Genomic DNA, 17872 nt, shown 5'->3' with positions numbered 1-17872 from the left:
GCAGTTGTCACCTACTACACGTCCTCTTTACTCAGGGGCGTAGCTACGGCGGAACGAGAGGGGCACCCCCCCCCCCCCCCCCGCGCGTTGAACCAATGTAACATAGCACATATTTTATACGATCATGACCAATATTTTATATCTAAATAGGTAGCCCCCACTAACTATTTCTCTTGACATGCAAGCATGCCACATCATCACATAGCACAAATTTTGTACGATCATGACTAATCTTCTATATCTAAATAGCTAGCCCCCACTAACTATTTCTCTCAACATGTAAGCATGCCACATCATCGCACAATATGCATGAGAAAAGGCCCACCCCATTACCATATGCCTCTCAACATGCGAGCATATGCCACTTCATCGTGACATGCATGGAAAAAAGACTCATCTCAACATGCAAACATACATGAGAATTTCCATTCTATTACGCTATATATATTTAATAAAAATTTGACAACTGTATAGAAATCAAACATAATATGTATTTTTAGTTTTAGCTTTTGATATTATTACTTCAAATATTCACGTTTCATGCAATGAATCACATTCAAATATGTTGCAAAATATTCCCGCAACAACGTGCAGGGTATCATCTAGTTGTATAAATTCTATGTGCAAAAACGCATACGCATACAACTAGACCAAGAAAAATAAAGAGAGAATTGCACAAATACACAACTTTTGGGGGTAAGGTAACACAAAACCACAACACTAGAGGATTTAACAGAAAACCACAACTCCAGAACTAAGCAATAACAAAAAACACAAATCAACCAGTTTTATCTTACAAAAACTGTCCAAATTTTAAATGGCTGGGCCGAATTGGCTAAAAATTCCCGGATTGATCATTTAACATGTTTTGAATTACTATAATTTTCCAAAAAAAATTGAATATTTTGATTTTTTGAAGAAAATTTGACCGATTCTTCCAAAAACTTTCCAAATTTTAAAATGTCCGGGCTAAATTGGTTGAACATTTCCCGTTTGATCATTCAGAACTGAACCCACATGCCATAATTCTCCTTAACCGACTAATCAGAACAAATTTGTGTTTTTTGTTACCGATGAGAACTGAAGTTGTGGTTTTCTGTTAAAACCCTCTGGAGTTGTGGTTTTGTGTTACCTCAACTCTAAAAGATGTGTATTTATGCAATTCCCTCAAAAATAAAATACTTTACGACATCATGTTCCAAGACGGCACTACATGGTTTGAACTCTTAACTTTGAGCAGTCCACGGTTGCGATCTGCTACTACTACATATACAATGGGATGGGGCGTCATTTACCATCCATTTTATTTGTATAGCACCATGCACACCTGACGATATTGAGAGTCTTGTTTCTGCCCATGGCAGCACATACAGAAGAGGATCTCGCCGATGGTCACAAGGTTCATCACAGTCTGGACACATGGCAAGGCTGCATATGGTCTGACAACTGCCTCCTCAGGATCTTCCCGGCCGGCGATTTGGGTATGGAGTCGACGAACACCACCTTGCGGACCTTCTTATACGGCGCGACCTGCCTCGCCACATGCTCCATGACCTGCGCCTCCGTGACCTTGCTCCCGGGCTGCCTCACCACGAGCGCCATGGGTATCTCTCCTGCCTCTTCGTGAGGATATCTGCAAATTCGGTGGACACATATCTGCCATGTTATTGTAAAATTCAGAGCATATTGTAATGCAGAAAGCAGCCAACAAGTTCGATTCAGAGTATGAACGAGCCTTTTCGAGATTGTACTCCCTCCGCGCCATAATATAAGAGCGTTTATATTATGGGACGGAGGGAGTACTATTTTAGCGGGGGTTAACTTACGGCATGACTGCAGCGTCGACAATTTCTGGCAACGATTGCAGGACAAGCTCCAGCTCTGCGGGCGCGACCTGCAGTGTTCAGTTTACCATCAACCATGCGAGCCAAATTGCTAGTGCTACATGATAATAACACGTTGTTCATGAGCTGATAAGAGCAGACCTGATAGGCCTTGTACTTGATGAGCTCCTTGAGCCTGTCGACAACGAACAGAAACCCATCCTGATCAATGTAGCAAAGGTCGCCGGTCTTGAGCCAGCCTTCCGAATCGAAAGCGGCCGCGTTCGCCTCGTCGTCGCCTACGTAACCTGCACAGACACAAAAACCAAGTAATCTCAGCGCAGCCTCACAACAATCTACGCGCCTGAAATAACCAACCCAGGGCGATGTGCGTTGTATATATTTTATTTATTAATGAAAATACCGTAGAACGATTGTTCTACGGTCAGCAGGTCAAAAAAAATGTTCACGGGGTCACCTGTCATGATGGAAGGACCTCTCACGCACAGCTCCCCTTTCCGCCCGACCGGCAAGGGCTCGCCGGTGACGATGTCGACGATCTTCGCCTCGACGTTGTGGGAGATTCGGCCGGCGGAGCCTACGCGGGAGCACTCGTCCCGGTCGATCATCAAGGAAATGCCTCCGGCCTCCGTCGAGCCATAACCCTGAAGCGGATTTACGCCACAAGGTTTCAGAAAACGTACTGAAAATCTCCGTCGACAGAAATGGCTCTTCCAACTACGAACGGCTTCAAACACATAGGCAACTTGAAAGAGATTTCAATGCTCGCAAGCCAGGAGAACATAGGAAGCACAGGCGTTGACAAATTAAATAATTAATTACCAATCTCGATTTTTTTTTTTTACAATTGACATGCTCCTGCATTGCTCGTGAACAGATCCAACGAGATTCAGATCTACCAGATTCGGGTCCGACAAACCACTTATTACTGGCCAAGTCGTTGCTGATGCAACACATGGACAAATGCAGCGAGTGAGTGATGTGCAAGTAACGCAACTGTCCGCGGTCAAAAGCGGCCGAGATCATGATCTAGTCGGCTGGCTGGCGCGCGTCGGAGATTTTGTGCGATCCCAGTCCCATCACATGGTTTGTGATCCAGCAACCAGCATCGATCCCGGGGATGGATTGCTGAAGCAGCATCATTGCAGGAGAGGCACTGAGAACATGCATGGCGCGGCAGGAATCGTAAACTTGGGTACTCCCATGTCCCCCGGCGACATGGCAGGCATGCATACGAACCACGACAGATGTGCCTCAAGAACAAGGATGGAATCATGCGTTCAATGCTGTTGGGTACGTACTGTGTTTCTGTGCTTGGTTCCAAGGATCCAAGGCTGACAGTGGACACTGTGGTTCCAGACTTTTGGTTTCTGAAATATTCCGGGCAACATTGAACACTGAAAATTTCCGCTACTGCTGTTTTCGACTTGATCAATGACCAAATGTCCACGTCAACTTGACTGAATTTCAATCAAAAATTCAAATAACTAGATTATAGTTTGACTATGGCGCGAACTATGGGTACTTGTTGTAGCTCGTTTCTGGCTCTCTATATGTCTTTCCATGTACCTTCTTGTGTGTGTGAGGGCTACAGCCCGCCGTAGCAGCTTAAATTGAACGATGCCCGAATTGTTGTTACTTAAGATTATCATGTTAGACTAGTATTGTTTATGTACACTCATCTTTCATGCCACATTTCTTTTGTGAAGGATGTCCTACATAAACTCAACTGGAAAAAAATAAGTTGCTACGTCAATATTGTCTAATTTTGAAACCTCAATTCCCGCACCATAACCATACCCGACCTACCTACGCTCGACGTGCCTGGCCGATCACCTCTGAGATCTACACGGTGCATATGCTCTCCCGCGACCACCACTGGCTATCAAAATGACCGTGCCCTACCATCAGTGGTCACCGTTGTCTCTGATCAACAAAGAGCACCGTCGGTGAGGGGATCACCTATACCTTAGGTGATTGAGAAAGCATTTGGCTTCAATGGATCTTGCTAGAGCCGTCTAATTGAGGGTTGCCATGTCTTCTTCCTCTAGCCAAAGCATTGTCCATATATAAAAGTAGATACAAATTGTCAAAAGTCCATTTTACCCTTTATACATTTTGTGAGGGGGTTGTACCGAAGCAGGACTCCTTCCTTAAAGCTTCGTGCAATTCTTCCCTAGTTTCCCCTGCCTAGCCTCGAGCGATTTCCCTCTTGAGTCTCGCCGCCACCAGCCGGGTCGACCACGTCTCCTGCTCGGGCTATGTCTAATCCGACCGGGGATCAAAACCAAAAGGCCCCCTCCCCACTGGCACTTGTCTAACCTAGAACTCTCCTTCGCCTGCGACTGCTTGCTCCTGGCTCGGCCTCAGGGCCAGACGCTTCTCTCCACACGGAATTGACTGATCCAAATCATACTTCCAAGGAAATGATGAATCACTAAACCATGTGGACGAGGCAGGGCTTGAGCTGTGTTAAGCTCTGGCGGAGAAGTGGCTTTAGATAAACTAGAACTAACAGTTCATCGCCCGCATGTTGCATGTGAGATTTAATTTGGTTTATCTTTTAAGAAGTTTGGAGACAAAATACTGCTACAATATTAAGCACATTTCTCTTCCCAACATGAAAGCTGTACTTTTGGTGAAATTGCCACATGTTTTCTTACAACATATTTTATGTATTTTATTTATACGCGTGTGAATGCTTACTATCCATATATACTATTAGTACTAGTGTGAGGCCGGTGAAGGTCAAGCAAAAATATTGCGGCAGTATTACTAATATTTTATTATTTTTCTATCTCCACAAAAGACAGTTACTTTTCTAATACTCTCTTCGGTTGGTTACAAGTCAGGCATATCTTTATAATTTAACTAATAAAATATGTATAATATGCCGTAAAAATATATGGTTAGGAACTTCATTTGATGATGAATTTTTTTTTGAAAAATATAATAATATATTTTAAGTCAATTGAAGACCTAAAAATCCATACCCAAATTACAAACCAATGAAAAGAGTATCCCATACTAGATGTGTCCCGTTGGAGTACCCGAAGAGGCTCGCTGCTCGTCAGTCATCACGGTGATTGGCAAAAACAAAAAGGTAAAAACTACAGTCATCACGGTGTTCCCCATGTACTACTTGCAACGTTCTTCTGGAATCTCGATGCCTCTATATGGTACTCCCTCTGTCCCAAAATATAAGAACGTTTTTCATATTAGTGTAGTATGAAAAACGTTCTTATATTTTGGGATGGAGGGAGTAGTACAGGATTTTCAATTGCGTAGATCGCTAGCTACTCTCCTTTTCTTTCATTCTGGTCCCTACACCCTAATTCTAAATGGGCCTTGCTTGAACCTTGAAAACTGAAGTAGAAGCACTCTCTAAACTGAAGCACACTCATTAAAAAGAAAAGGAATGTATATACATATATCTCTTTTTAAAGAAAAAATAAGACTAAAGGTTTTCCGAAAGACATTCTAACAAAGAGGTGACGAAGCAAATGCTCCAAGGAGAAATGGATACATGTTCTTTTTTAGGCTAACATAAGCTATCTCTGCCATTGTTCAGTTCGACGCAATTCGTTGGTTCAGTTTTACAGGTGGTTGTTTCCAAATTAAAAGTCGTAATGACTTTTTGTGTGTGATGTTGTACGGGTGGATTAGTCTTTGTTTTGGCTGTCCTGTCCACATCCGCGATCGTCACATTAGTTGTATTCTGATACAAGTGGAGCATTGTGAATACAATTAGGGTCAGCAACATCACAATTTTGTATCTTACTTAGCGTCCATCGATGTCACAATCGAAAATAGTCGTACTACCTTTTGTTCCGTAAAAGAAAGATAACTTTCAAACAATCACCATTGCAACAACAACAAAAAAGAACGTTGAAACAATCGCAATTGTAAGTACTTATTTACTGTCGTACAAATATGCAAGGGTTGCTTGGTTTGGTGTCAGAAGTTGGCCTGCCAATACGTAGGCAAGCCAAAAAAAAGGCTACCACTTGATTGGAAGACATCTACTTTGCGAACCTCCCTAAACTTATCAATTTTTGGCAAGTTTTGGAGTTGAAGGCTACCTCACTTTTGGACACCAACCAAGCGCATTCATATTTGTTGATTTACTAGCATCTTCCCTTTCTCTCATTTCATCCTACCTGATGAATTGATCCTAAAATATCTCATTCAGCAGCGGAATCTGCAAAGGGGAATATGGCAGTTTTGCTTTATCCATAATGGTGGAAGGGCCTCCGGTTAGTTTTTTAAAACAACATTATTGCCACACAAATAGTTTCGCTACAACTTTTCTTTAACTTAGTGTAAGACGTGTCTGACCAGTCTAACATAGTTGGTGGGGACATTGAATGTGCAACGCTACAACATTTTTTTTCTAAGGTGGTCAATTATTATGGTTTTTCTCAATTGATATATCTATATTTTTCTTGTTTTACCAATTCTTTCGACATGTGTTGTCTGTCCTATGGCACTAGCTTATTGAGCTTCATGCCGAAGAAAGTCGGTCATGTATAGTTCACTCGAAAAACCAAACCCTCCGGTTTGTATTACTCTTTCCTCATGAAATTGTCATGTTAAGTTTGAAAACTTGTTACTAAGCACTACTATGTGATAACCATCTTTAGTAGTGCTCGATCGAATTCAGAAAACACACATAAGTAGGTATGCTCCGTTTTCTTCTTCTTTATATCCCACCGAACCCACCTGCTACACTCATTCTCTTCCTTCCTATTTCTAGGTCGGTTCTCACTCCAACCTCCTGGTTTGCTCACTCATCCTCCAAACGATGTCCCCTCCAGCCATAAGTCGATATTGTCCATCTCACCGTCAGCCGCCGTCCCCACTAGCGTGCATCGATCGACGCACGCCCTCTTATTGCCAACCATCATGCCAAATTATGTCGTCGGCCTTTATCCCGCCAGACCCGCTGTTAGCGGCCCTTGGACATTGTTAGACTCCTATGTGTGCAGACTAATATGATGCATTCCATAGTGCGGATCTCCATGGGGACCAACCAAATCCAAGATCCCAAAGACATCTATGTGTATCACTGCCGGGAGAGGGAAGAGGTAGAAGCAAGTTTAGATCTATGGTAATCTTTTTGTCTGGTTTCCCTTCCATTTTTGGCTTCTTTTGATTCAAATTTGAAAGTTGGTGCAGTAAAATTATTATGTTTTCTGAGTTTAGATTCAAGTTATGAGTTTTGCTTCAGTACACCCCCCCCCCCCACCCCCCACCCCTCTAAAAGTTTGCACGAATCTTAAAATTACTTAAAAAGACCATCACGGACAAAAAGCTAGTTGAAAGTATGTGGAATAAGCTATATCAAAAGCAATGAACAATAGATTTCACCATGGCAAGGAATAGTTGAGTGTTGCTCCTATAGTCAAAGCATGGCGCTGATTCGCCAAATGCCCATATAATTTGGCCCTTGTGAAGATTTCTCCGAGACTTGTCACATCATTTTGATCCCCTTTGAACCTCTACATCATTTTCTGAATCCAATTTGTCTGATATTCAAGCAGAGCACACTAAACATGCAACGATTTTTTAGTGGTTCTTGAAACTGGCTGGGACATTATTACCTTCACCAAAACTTATAAACAATTTATTGTTCTAGACCCAGGGGAAGACATCTCTCTAGTGCAATATACCTGCTGCTTGTGAATTTGTTCTTTATACAATGCGTTTGTCGACCCCATTTATGCTAGACAAAGGTATCAATGAACATTATTGTACTTCCTCTGTAAAGAAATACAAGAGCGTTTAGATCACTACTTTAATGATCTAAAATGCTCTTGTATTTCTTTATAAAGAGAGTACATTTTTCGGACTGTATATATATATATGTGTGTACTTTTCTTTTACTTGTATATGTGTGTACTGTTTTTTTGAACTCTGTACTTTTCGTTAGTGATGAAAAGCATAAACATTTCGAATATTGATCCATGTAATTTGGCCTTACCAAGATTTCTTCCGAGACTTGCCACATCATTTTGATCCCCTTTGGACGTCATGTCATTTTCTGAATCCAATTTACCACATATTCAAACAGAGCACGCTAAGCACGCAGCTATTTTTCTAATGGTTCTTGAAACTGGCTGGGACATCATTTCACCATAACTTTTTTTTGCAGTGTAATTTCACCAGAACTTATCAACCATTCCCATCTATTGTTCTAGACCCAGCAGACAACGACATCTCTCTATTCCAAGTTCAGTATACCTGCTACTTGCCATTTTGTTCTTTATTTATACGATGCGTTTGTCGATCCCAGTTATGTTAGAGAAAGGAAACAACATACGCATAATTTTAGGACGGGAAAATATTAATGAACATTGGGTGTACTTTCTTTTGGACCATATACAAGTACTTTTCATTTGCCTGCATATATGTGTACTTTTCTTTTGAACTTTGTGCTTTTTGTTGACATTGTTTGTTTTGATTTGATGTTGCTTACCACATACACCATGTGGTTTGAACTTTGTATTGTACTGCTTTTTGTTAGTGATGAAAAGCATAAACGTTTTCTTCCAAAAAAAAAAGCATAAACGTTTGGAAACACTAACCATGCACAGATCCACGTGAGGGAAGCGCCGGCGGAACTGCTCCGCCACCGACGTCGGCAGAGGGGCGCCGCCGCAGATCACCCGCGCCAGACTCGTCAGCCGGCACCGGTCTTTGGTTATCCCCAGCACCACGGGCGGCGCCGCCGTCATCTCCGTGACCTCCCACCGCTGCGCCGCCTCCAGCATCCCCCTCAACCCCGCCCGCGTGGCCGCGTCCGTCATCACGACGGTGGTAAGCCCCTGCGCCAGCCCGTTCAGCGCGAAGAAGAAACCCATGGAGTGGAACATGGGAGCGCCCATGAGAGTCCTCTCGTTGACCTTCCGCGACCTCACGTGCCGGGCATGGAACCCCGCCGCCTGCGCGATGAAGCTCCGGTGCGGCAGCGCCGCCGCCTTCACCCGCCCGGTCGTGCCGGAAGAGTACTGGATCGTCGCCGTCGCCGACTGGCACACTGCTCCGGCGTCAAGCGGCGCCGAGTCGTTCTCCCCTTGGTCGTCGTGCATGAGGGAGCGGAAGTGTGTGGAGTCGAGGAGGACGACGGGGAGGCCGGCGGGGAGCTTGGCGGCGGTGGAGGTGACGGCGAAGGCGACGGACGCGCCGGACAGGGCGACGAGGCGCGCGACCTCGCCGGCGGTGAGGGCCGGGTTAGCCGGGGACACGACGACGCCGACGGCGAGGAGCGCGAAGTAGAGCACGGGCACGTCGAGCCGCGCGGGGGCGAGGACGAAGGCGACGTCGCCGCGGCCGAGCGGGATCGCGCGCGATCGCAGGGCGCCCACGAGCGCGCGCACCTGGGACAGGAACGCCGGGTAGGAGACGGCCTCGCCGGTGGCGGCGTCGAGGAGCGCGGGGTGGGCGGGGAGAGGCGACGGCAGCAGCGACAGCGCGAAGGCCGGGAATGTGAGCGGGGCGTCCGCCGGCGGGAGCGGCAGCGGCGGGCGGAGGCTGACGAACGACCTGGTGGTTGCGCGGTAGCCGGTGCGGGCGTCGATGGCGCCGCCGCGTTCGGCGAGGGCGCTGGACATTTTCAACGGGGAAACTCGTGGGTCGGGAGTGAGGTGAAGTGACGAGTTGGGAGGCGCAGAGGTGGCGAGCTGTGGCATTTGACAAGGAAGCCTGCGGCAATGGATATGAGCAGCGGTAGTTGACAAGGACCAGTGATCAATCGGGCAGGCTAGTCGACAAGTCTCGCGACAGCGGTAGCAGAGCACGCATATGTGTTATCTAGCTCTCTCGATTCTTCATGCGGCACAAGATATGCCTTCTACACTAGTGTAGAAAAAGTTTTTATATTATAGGTAAGATACAGTGAGTATGTCCATATGTTCGAACAAGTTTATATACTAAAAACGAAACTACTATTCCCTCCGTTCGAAAAAGCTTGTCTCTCAAATATTGATACTAGATACATCAATTTAAGAAATAAACTTGAAACAAGTTTTTTCGAACGGAGGAAGTACATGCGCGACGATTTCCCTGTCCGAAACATAGCGGTGGATGTACCAAGGATGGTTCGTTCTGCTGTGTCTGACAAGAAGCATTTTTTCAGGCATGTGATGTTCAGGCGCTCCCTTAATAAACTGGGTCAAACAATATAGTATTAGTACCCTTCATGGCGGAACGGATAGAGTATACCTACTACGGAATTTGATGATTCAGTCTCTATGTCATAGTGGGGAGTAACTTATACTAGTATCATGCATATGATACTAATCTAAGTTACTATTTTCATAGTGCAAAGTAACATAATAGTAGTGTCATAGATGGCTTCATTTATTAGCTTATACACTCATTTTGCCTCGGGAAATGCTATGTTACAGTACTTCCTCCGTCTACGTGTGTAAGTCACCTTACGAAAATCAGGTTTTCCCAAAATGTTTAGGCGCCGTTCATTAATTTCCCGTCTCGATTCCCTCCCAGTCTCTTTCGCCAGCGAACTTTGCCTCCTATGCCTCGTTATCTTCCAGCGAAAACTCATTTTCTCCTGTTTTTTTCTCAGGTAATGGCCAATGCATGCAGCACGTCTATGCGTTGATTAGGCAAGAAATTAAAATGGCTTTGCATGCAAGAAGTACGTAGGCCTGCGTGGGTAGCTAAAATGTCATCCTCTTAATTGCTACGATTAAATGCTACGTTTAGAAGAAAGAAATTTGCACTTTGATTGGAAGAAGGATCGGTCCAGATTTTCTTCTCTTCCAATCAGCTTGCACCTAGGTCACGATGCAGCTTTTAATGTGACTTACACACATAGACGGAGGGAGTAATATATTATGTTACCACAAACACCTCTTTCCTCATTAAATACATGTCACATAAGCAAAATTGTCTTGGGAAGTGTTAAGTTTGTTAGAATTAATGGGCTAGGCCCATAGCAATTTCTGAAATCTCAAAGCCCATGTGTAAAATGGCAAGTGGTGGTGCTAAGTTTAGTCCCACCTTGGAAGTTGAAGAAGAGTTGGACCTCTTTATATAGTGGGTTCTCTCCACCACTCTAAGTGGTGTGTGAGAAGAGAAAGGGAAAACCACACGCGCGCGCTCGCTCGCCTCGCCTGGCCGGGCCGGGCCGGGGCGTGGCGTGGCGAGGCGGCGCGTACATGCGACATGCGCGTGAATGGTCCGCCGAAATCCGGTCCGTCTCCTTGCAGGAGCGCAGCTTCCTTTTGCCGTTTTATTTTTATGTCTTGGCAGACAAGTTTTTGATTTCTTGTCCGGTAAGTATACGAATTAGAAACCGAGTCGGTTTGGGATTGTGGTCGCGACACAATACCGCCTCTGGTCCTAATATATACAGCTACCGGCTGCGGCCAGAGACACACCGAAAAACACCTAGGGTTTTGCCTCATCTCGCAACTTGCGCCGCCATCGTAGTCTACTCCATCCCAAACGCCGGCGTGCATCGGCGCGTGGGAGAGCAGGTCTCCGGAACCGTTCGTCTTTGCGATCTTGCACCGGGAGAGGACGAATTAGGTTTTTGGGAAGCGCTGTGCGCGACTGCTCAAATTCGTCATCACGGGTCGTCTTCCGTCCAAGTCGGGCGGTGCTACTCATCGTCGTATTCATCGCCGTCAGCAGCAGATCGTCGCCAACATCGTCATCAACACTGTCGCACCCATAATAGCTAACGATCAGTACGTCCAACATCCTCTGTTCATGTCTGTTTCTACAGCTATTGTTACGTGTTTGCTGCTGTTATGCATGTCTTGCTGTTCTTCTAGTTTGCTAGATTATTGCATGCTAGTATCTCTTCTAGTCATGAATTATTTACTGGAATTAATCATGAACTTGCCTAATATTCCAACAATCCAAAAACCTAATTGTAGGCAATTTCCTGAGTTAACTATGGCTGGATTTGCTGATGCACTGAGGCCGGATAAGTTTACCGGTGTGCACTTTAAGAGGTGGCAGGTGAAGACCACGCTCTGGCTTACTGCTCTAAAAGTTTTCCACGCTAGTGTTGGTGCTCCAGAGGGAATAACCGACGAAGATCGGAGAAAATTCCAGGAAGCCAATACTATGTTTGTGGGATGCATTCTGAGTGTTCTTGCTGACCGTCTGTGTGATGTGTACATGCACATAAACGACGGAAAAATTCTGTGGGATGCACTGAATGCAAAATTCGGTGCAACAGATGCAGGCAGTGAACTGTACATCATGGAGAGTTTTCATGACTACAAGATGGTGAATAACCGTTCTGTGGTTGAACAAGCTCATGAGATACAGTGCATTGTGAAGGAACTTGAACTCCTTAAATGTGTTCTACCCGACAAATTCGTGGCTGGGTGCATGATTGCAAAGTTGCCTCCTTCATGGAGGAATTTCGCCACAACTCTGAAGCATAAGAGACAGGAGATATCAGTTGAAAATCTGATTGCATCTCTTGATGTTGAAGAAAAAGCTCGGGCTAAAGATACCACTGAAAAAGGAGGTGAGGTTCAGCCTACTGCTAACATGGTGCAGAGGTACCCACAGAACAAGAACAAAGGGAAGAACAAACCTGTTTTCAACAAGCCTACCAAGACTACTACTTTCAAGAAGAAGAAGTTCAACAAGGCTGAGCTAGAGTGCTACGCCTGTGGGAAGCCTGGACACTTTTCCAAGGAATGCCCTGAACGTGCAGACCGCAGAGGGAAAACAAGCTCCAAGACTGTCAACATGGTGACCGCTAGCAATACTGATGGGTATGGTAATTTACCTATTGTGCTTTCAGTATTTCAATCATCTTCGTGGTGGATTGATTCGGGTGCTAACGTTCATGTGTGTGCTGACATCTCCCTGTTTACTTCTTATCAGGTCGCAAGGGATTCTTCCGTCCTAATGGGGAATGGGTCACATGCTTCTGTTCGTGGCATTGGCACGGTGGATCTGAAGTTTACTTCGGGAAAGATCGTGCAACTAAGGAACGTGCAGCATGTCCCTACTATGAACAAGAATCTAGTTAGCGGCTCCCTTCTATGTCGAGATGGATTTAAGGTAGTTTTAGAGTCCAATAAAGTAATCGTGTCAAGATTTGGACAATTTATAGGAAAAGGCTATGAGTGCGGAGGCTTGTTCCGCTTTTCTCTTTCAGATTTTTGCAATAAGTCAATAAACCAAATTTGTGCTAGTGTTAATGATGATGCAAGTATTTGGCACTCTCGTTTATGTCATATTAATTTTGGTTTAATGTCTCGGCTATCCAGCATGAGTTTAATTCCGAACTTCACAGTTGCCAAAGGTTCTAAGTGCCATAGTTGTGTGCAATCTAAGCAACCTCGAAAGCCTCATAAGGCTGCCGAGGAGAGAAACTTGGCACCTCTAGAACTCATACATTCTGATTTTTGTGAGATGAATAGTGTGTTGACAAAAGGTGGAAAGAGATATTTCATGACTTTGATTGATGATGCGACTAGATTTTGCTATGTTTATTTGTTGCAAACTAAAGATGAAGCATTAGACTACTTTAAAATCTATAAAGCTGAAGTTGAAAATCAACTAGAGAGAAAGATCAAGCGTCTTAGGTCCGATCGTGGTGGAGAGTATTTTCCAAAAGTTTTTGATGAATTTTGTGAGGAACATGGTATTATTCATGAGAGGACGCCTCCCTATTCACCTCAATCAAATGGAGTGGCCGAGAGGAAAAACCGCACATTGACTGACTTGGTGAATGCCATGTTAGACACTGCTGGTTTATCTAAGGCATGGTGGGGGGAGGCTCTATTGACTTCATGTCATGTCCTGAATAGAGTTCCCAACAATAATAAAGAGAAAACCCCTTATGAGGAGTGGGTTGGGAGAAAACCATCACTTTCTTATTTGCGCACTTGGGGATGTTTGGCAAAGGGCAATATTCCTATTCCTAAGAAACGCAAACTTGGACCAAAGACAGTGGATTGTGTCTTTCTAGGGTATGCTCAACGGAGCATTGCTTATAGGTTTTTAGTGGTAAAATCTGAAGTACCTGATATGCATGTTGATACTATAATGGAATCTCGTGATGCAACATTTTTTGAGAACATATTTCCTATGAAAGATATGCATAGCATTGCTAGATTTTCTTCTGAGATAATTCCTGAATCTAGTACAACTGATGAATATTTCGAACAATCACATGAGGAAGTCCTTGAGAAGGATAACAATGAAGTTCCTAGAAGGAACAAGAGACAAAGGATTGCAAAATCCTTTGGTGATGATTTCATTGTATACCTTGTGGACGACACACCCAAGACGATTGCAGAAGCATATGCATCTCCGGATGTAGATGATTGGAAAGAAGCTGTTCATAATGAGATGGACTCAATTCTTTCTAATGGAACTTGGGAACTAACTGATAGACCATATGGTTGTAAACCTGTGGGCTGTAAGTGGGTGTTCAAAAAGAAGCTGAAGCCTGATGGTACTATTGATAAGTACAAGGCGCGGCTAGTGGCCAAGGGCTACACTCAGAAAGAAGGCGAAGATTATTTTGACACCTATTCACCCGTTGCTAGAATGACCACCATTCGAGTGTTACTTTCCTTGGCTGCCTCTTATGGTCTTATCATTCATCAAATGGATGTAAAGACAGCTTTTCTCAATGGAGAGTTGGAAGAGGAGATCTATATGGATCAGCCTGACGGGTTTGTGGTAAAGGGTGAAGAGAGAAAGGTGTGCAAGTTGTTAAAATCTTTGTATGGTCTGAAACAGGCACCTAAGCAATGGCATGAGAAGTTTGAAAGAACTCTGACTTCTGCAGGATTTGTCATTAACGAGGCTGATAGGTGTGTTTACTATCGCCATGGTGGGGGCAATAGTGTCATATTATGTTTGTATGTGGACGACATACTGATCTTTGGTACAAACATTAATGCAATTAATGAGGTCAAGTCTTTTCTATCGAAAAGTTTTGACATGAAAGATCTGGGAGAAGCCGATGTAATTCTAAACATCAAACTTATTAAGGATGAGAGTGGGATTACATTAACGCAATCTCACTATGTTGAGAAGGTCTTGAACCGATTCGGTTTTATGGATAGCAAGCCTTCTCCAACACCTTATGATCCCAGTGTGACACTCAGAAAGAACAAGAAAGAAACGAGAGATCAATTAAGATACTCTCAAATTGTCGGTTCACTCATGTACTTAGCTAGCGCTACAAGACCAGATATCTCTTTTGCTGTGAGCAAACTGAGTAGGTTCATGTCCAACCCGGGTGATGATCATTGGCATGCACTAGAAAGGGTCTTGTGCTATCTGAGAGGTACTATAAGTTACGGAATTACTTATTCAGGGCATCCTGCTGTGCTAGAAGGATATAGTGATTCAAATTGGATCTCCGATGTTGATGTACTTTACGCAACAAGTGGGTATGTATTTACTCATGGTGGTGGCGCAGTGTCATGGAGGTCTTGCAAGCAAACCATATTGACGAGGTCAACTATGGAAGCAGAATTAACTGCTTTGGACACAGCTACTGTTGAGGCAGAATGGCTGCGTGAGCTCTTGATGGACTTGCCGGTTGTTGAAAAACCTGTACCGGCTATTCTTATGAATTGTGATAACCAAACGGTTATCGCTAAAGTGAACAATTCTAAAGATAATGCAAAGTCATCAAGACACGTGAAAAGACGTTTGAAGTCTGTCAGGAAGTTGAGAAACTCCGGAGTAATAACTGTTACGTATATACAAACAGACAAAAACCTGGCAGATCCCTTTACAAAGGGACTATCACGAAATGTGATAGATATTGCATCGAGGGAGATGGGTATGAGACCCATAGATGTTACACCATAGTAGTAACCCAACCTTTGTGATCGGAGATCCCGTGAATTAGGATCTGGGAAGAACAAGCTATTGGTTAACTGAGGAGAGTAATAACTTATGATCGTCTCCAAGTGAAGATGCAAAACTCTCAGAGCTGTAAGGCTCAGATCTGTAAGGCAGGTTGGCAACATGCCTTAATGTGGTTCTATTGGCTATAATTAGCAAAGATGCTGTCCTACAGAGCAGTCTTGAAAGAACACACCTATATGAGTTCTGACTGTAAACGTCGCAGTCTATGAGATTTGGGTGATCTCTAGTAAGCTCACGAAGAGACCAGGGAGTATGACGTATAAGCTCCAAACCGCGGGGTAGCCTACTGGCGGTCAGGTACTGGTTAAGACTTTGAGTGAAACCTGTTCACACAAAACTAGCAATTCAAGGCATAGTCCATTGTCAAGTTGTGAATGGATGTAGCTTAAAGTTCTAGGCAGAAGTTCAACTTAACAGTCTCTGCTGAAACACTGGTATATTAAACAAGTGATGAGAGAAGGCAAATCTCTAAATGGGTATTTGAGATCTGGTGGGGGATTGTTAGAATTAATGGGCTAGGCCCATAGCAATTTCTGAAATCTCAAAGCCCATGTGTAAAATGGCAAGTGGTGGTGCTAAGTTTAGTCCCACCTTGGAAGTTGAAGAAGAGTTGGACCTCTTTATATAGTGGGTTCTCTCCACCACTCTAAGTGGTGTGTGAGAAGAGAAAGGGAAAACCACACGCGCGCGCTCGCTCGCCTCGCCTCGCCTGGCCGGGCCGTGGCGTGGCGTGGCGAGGCGAGGCGGCGCGTACATGCGACATGCGACATGCGCATGAATGGTCCGCCGAAATCCGGTCCGTCTCCTTGCAGGAGCGCAGCTTCCTTTTGCCGTTTTATTTTTATGTCTTGGCAGACAAGTTTTTGATTTCTTGTCCGGTAAGTATACGAATTAGAAACCGAGTCGGTTTGGGATTGTGGTCGCGACACAATACCGCATCTGGTCCTAATATATACAGCTACCGGCTGCGGCCAGAGACACACCGAAAAACACCTAGGGTTTTGCCTCATCTCGCAACTTGCGCCGCCATCGTAGTCTACTCCATCCCAAACGCCGGCGTGCATCGGCGCGTGGGAGAGCAGGTCTCCGGAACCGTTCGTCTTTGCGATCCTGCACCGGGAGAGGACGAATTAGGTTTTTGGGAAGCGCTGTGCGCGACTGCTCAAATTCGTCATCACGGGTCGTCTTCCGTCCAAGTCGGGCGGTGCTACTCATCGTCGTATTCATCGCCGTCAGCAGCAGATCGTCGCCAACATCGTCATCAACACTGTCGCACCCATAATAGCTAACGATCAGTACGTCCAACATCCTCTGTTCATGTCTGTTTCTACAGCTATTGTTACGTGTTTGCTGCTGTTATGCATGTCTGGCTGTTCTTCTAATTTGCTAGATTATTGCATGCTAGTATCTCTTCTAGTCATGAATTATTTACTGGAATTAATCATGAACTTGCCTAATATTCCAACAAAGTTACTACCTAAGTTATCCCACTATGGCTAGCCTCAAATACTAAAAAGAATTGCTAGATGGTCTCTTTCCGGTGCGGGCGTCGATGGCGCCGCTGCGTCGGCCGAGAGCGCTGGGCATTTTCGACAGGCAAACTCGTCAGTGGTGAGTGAGGCGATGAGTTGGGAGGCACGGAGGTGGTGACTGGTGAGGGAGGGACGGAGGGAGGCTGTCGCATTTCGACAAGGAAACCTGCGAGCTGCAGCAAGAGACCTACTAGCTTGCTTGAGCGCTACCGAGTATCTTCTCTAATCAAGCGGGCAGCAGGCTAATGGACAAGTTATGCCATATGTCCTCTGCAGCCCTCTCGAACCCCATGCTTTCAACGTGCGATACAGCTGGTATGTCATACTCCCTCCGTTTCTAAATGTAAATCCTTTTAACGAAAATAGATGAATCTACACTCTAAAATACATCTATATACATTAGAGTGTAGTCCGTATTGTAATCTCTAAAAATGTTTATGTTTAGAAACAGAGGAAGTAGATGACAGGTGGGGCAACCATGATGGACATCAGAAAAATGCGGCAGGGTCCATACAAGTTTAGTAGAAGCTAACGCGCGCTTCGCTGCGTCATTTTTCAGTCATGGGTTCCACACTCTTTTCCCTTTCGCGGGCCTTTTTC

General features: G+C 44.7%; 1 protein-coding gene across 1 annotated transcript; it reads right to left on the bottom strand.

Moving 5' to 3' along the window:
- Nucleotides 1–1162: 1162 nt before the first annotated feature.
- LOC123099571 (4-coumarate--CoA ligase-like 7) lies at nt 1163–9610 on the bottom strand. Its single transcript, XM_044521704.1, has 5 exons — nt 8432–9610; nt 2302–2488; nt 1986–2131; nt 1827–1894; nt 1163–1633 (listed from the first exon to the last, which is right to left on the bottom strand). Exons 1-5 carry the CDS (start codon nt 9533–9535, stop codon nt 1405–1407), a joined length of 1734 nt encoding a protein of 577 aa, XP_044377639.1. The 5' UTR covers nt 9536–9610; the 3' UTR covers nt 1163–1404.
- Nucleotides 9611–17872: the final 8262 nt, after the last annotated feature.

This window comes from Triticum aestivum, chromosome 4D (assembly GCF_018294505.1).
Source record: "Triticum aestivum cultivar Chinese Spring chromosome 4D, IWGSC CS RefSeq v2.1, whole genome shotgun sequence".
Taxonomy (NCBI): domain Eukaryota; kingdom Viridiplantae; phylum Streptophyta; class Magnoliopsida; order Poales; family Poaceae; genus Triticum; species Triticum aestivum.
Note: the sequence above shows the minus strand (reverse complement) of the source record. Positions and strands in the feature narration are given on the sequence as shown.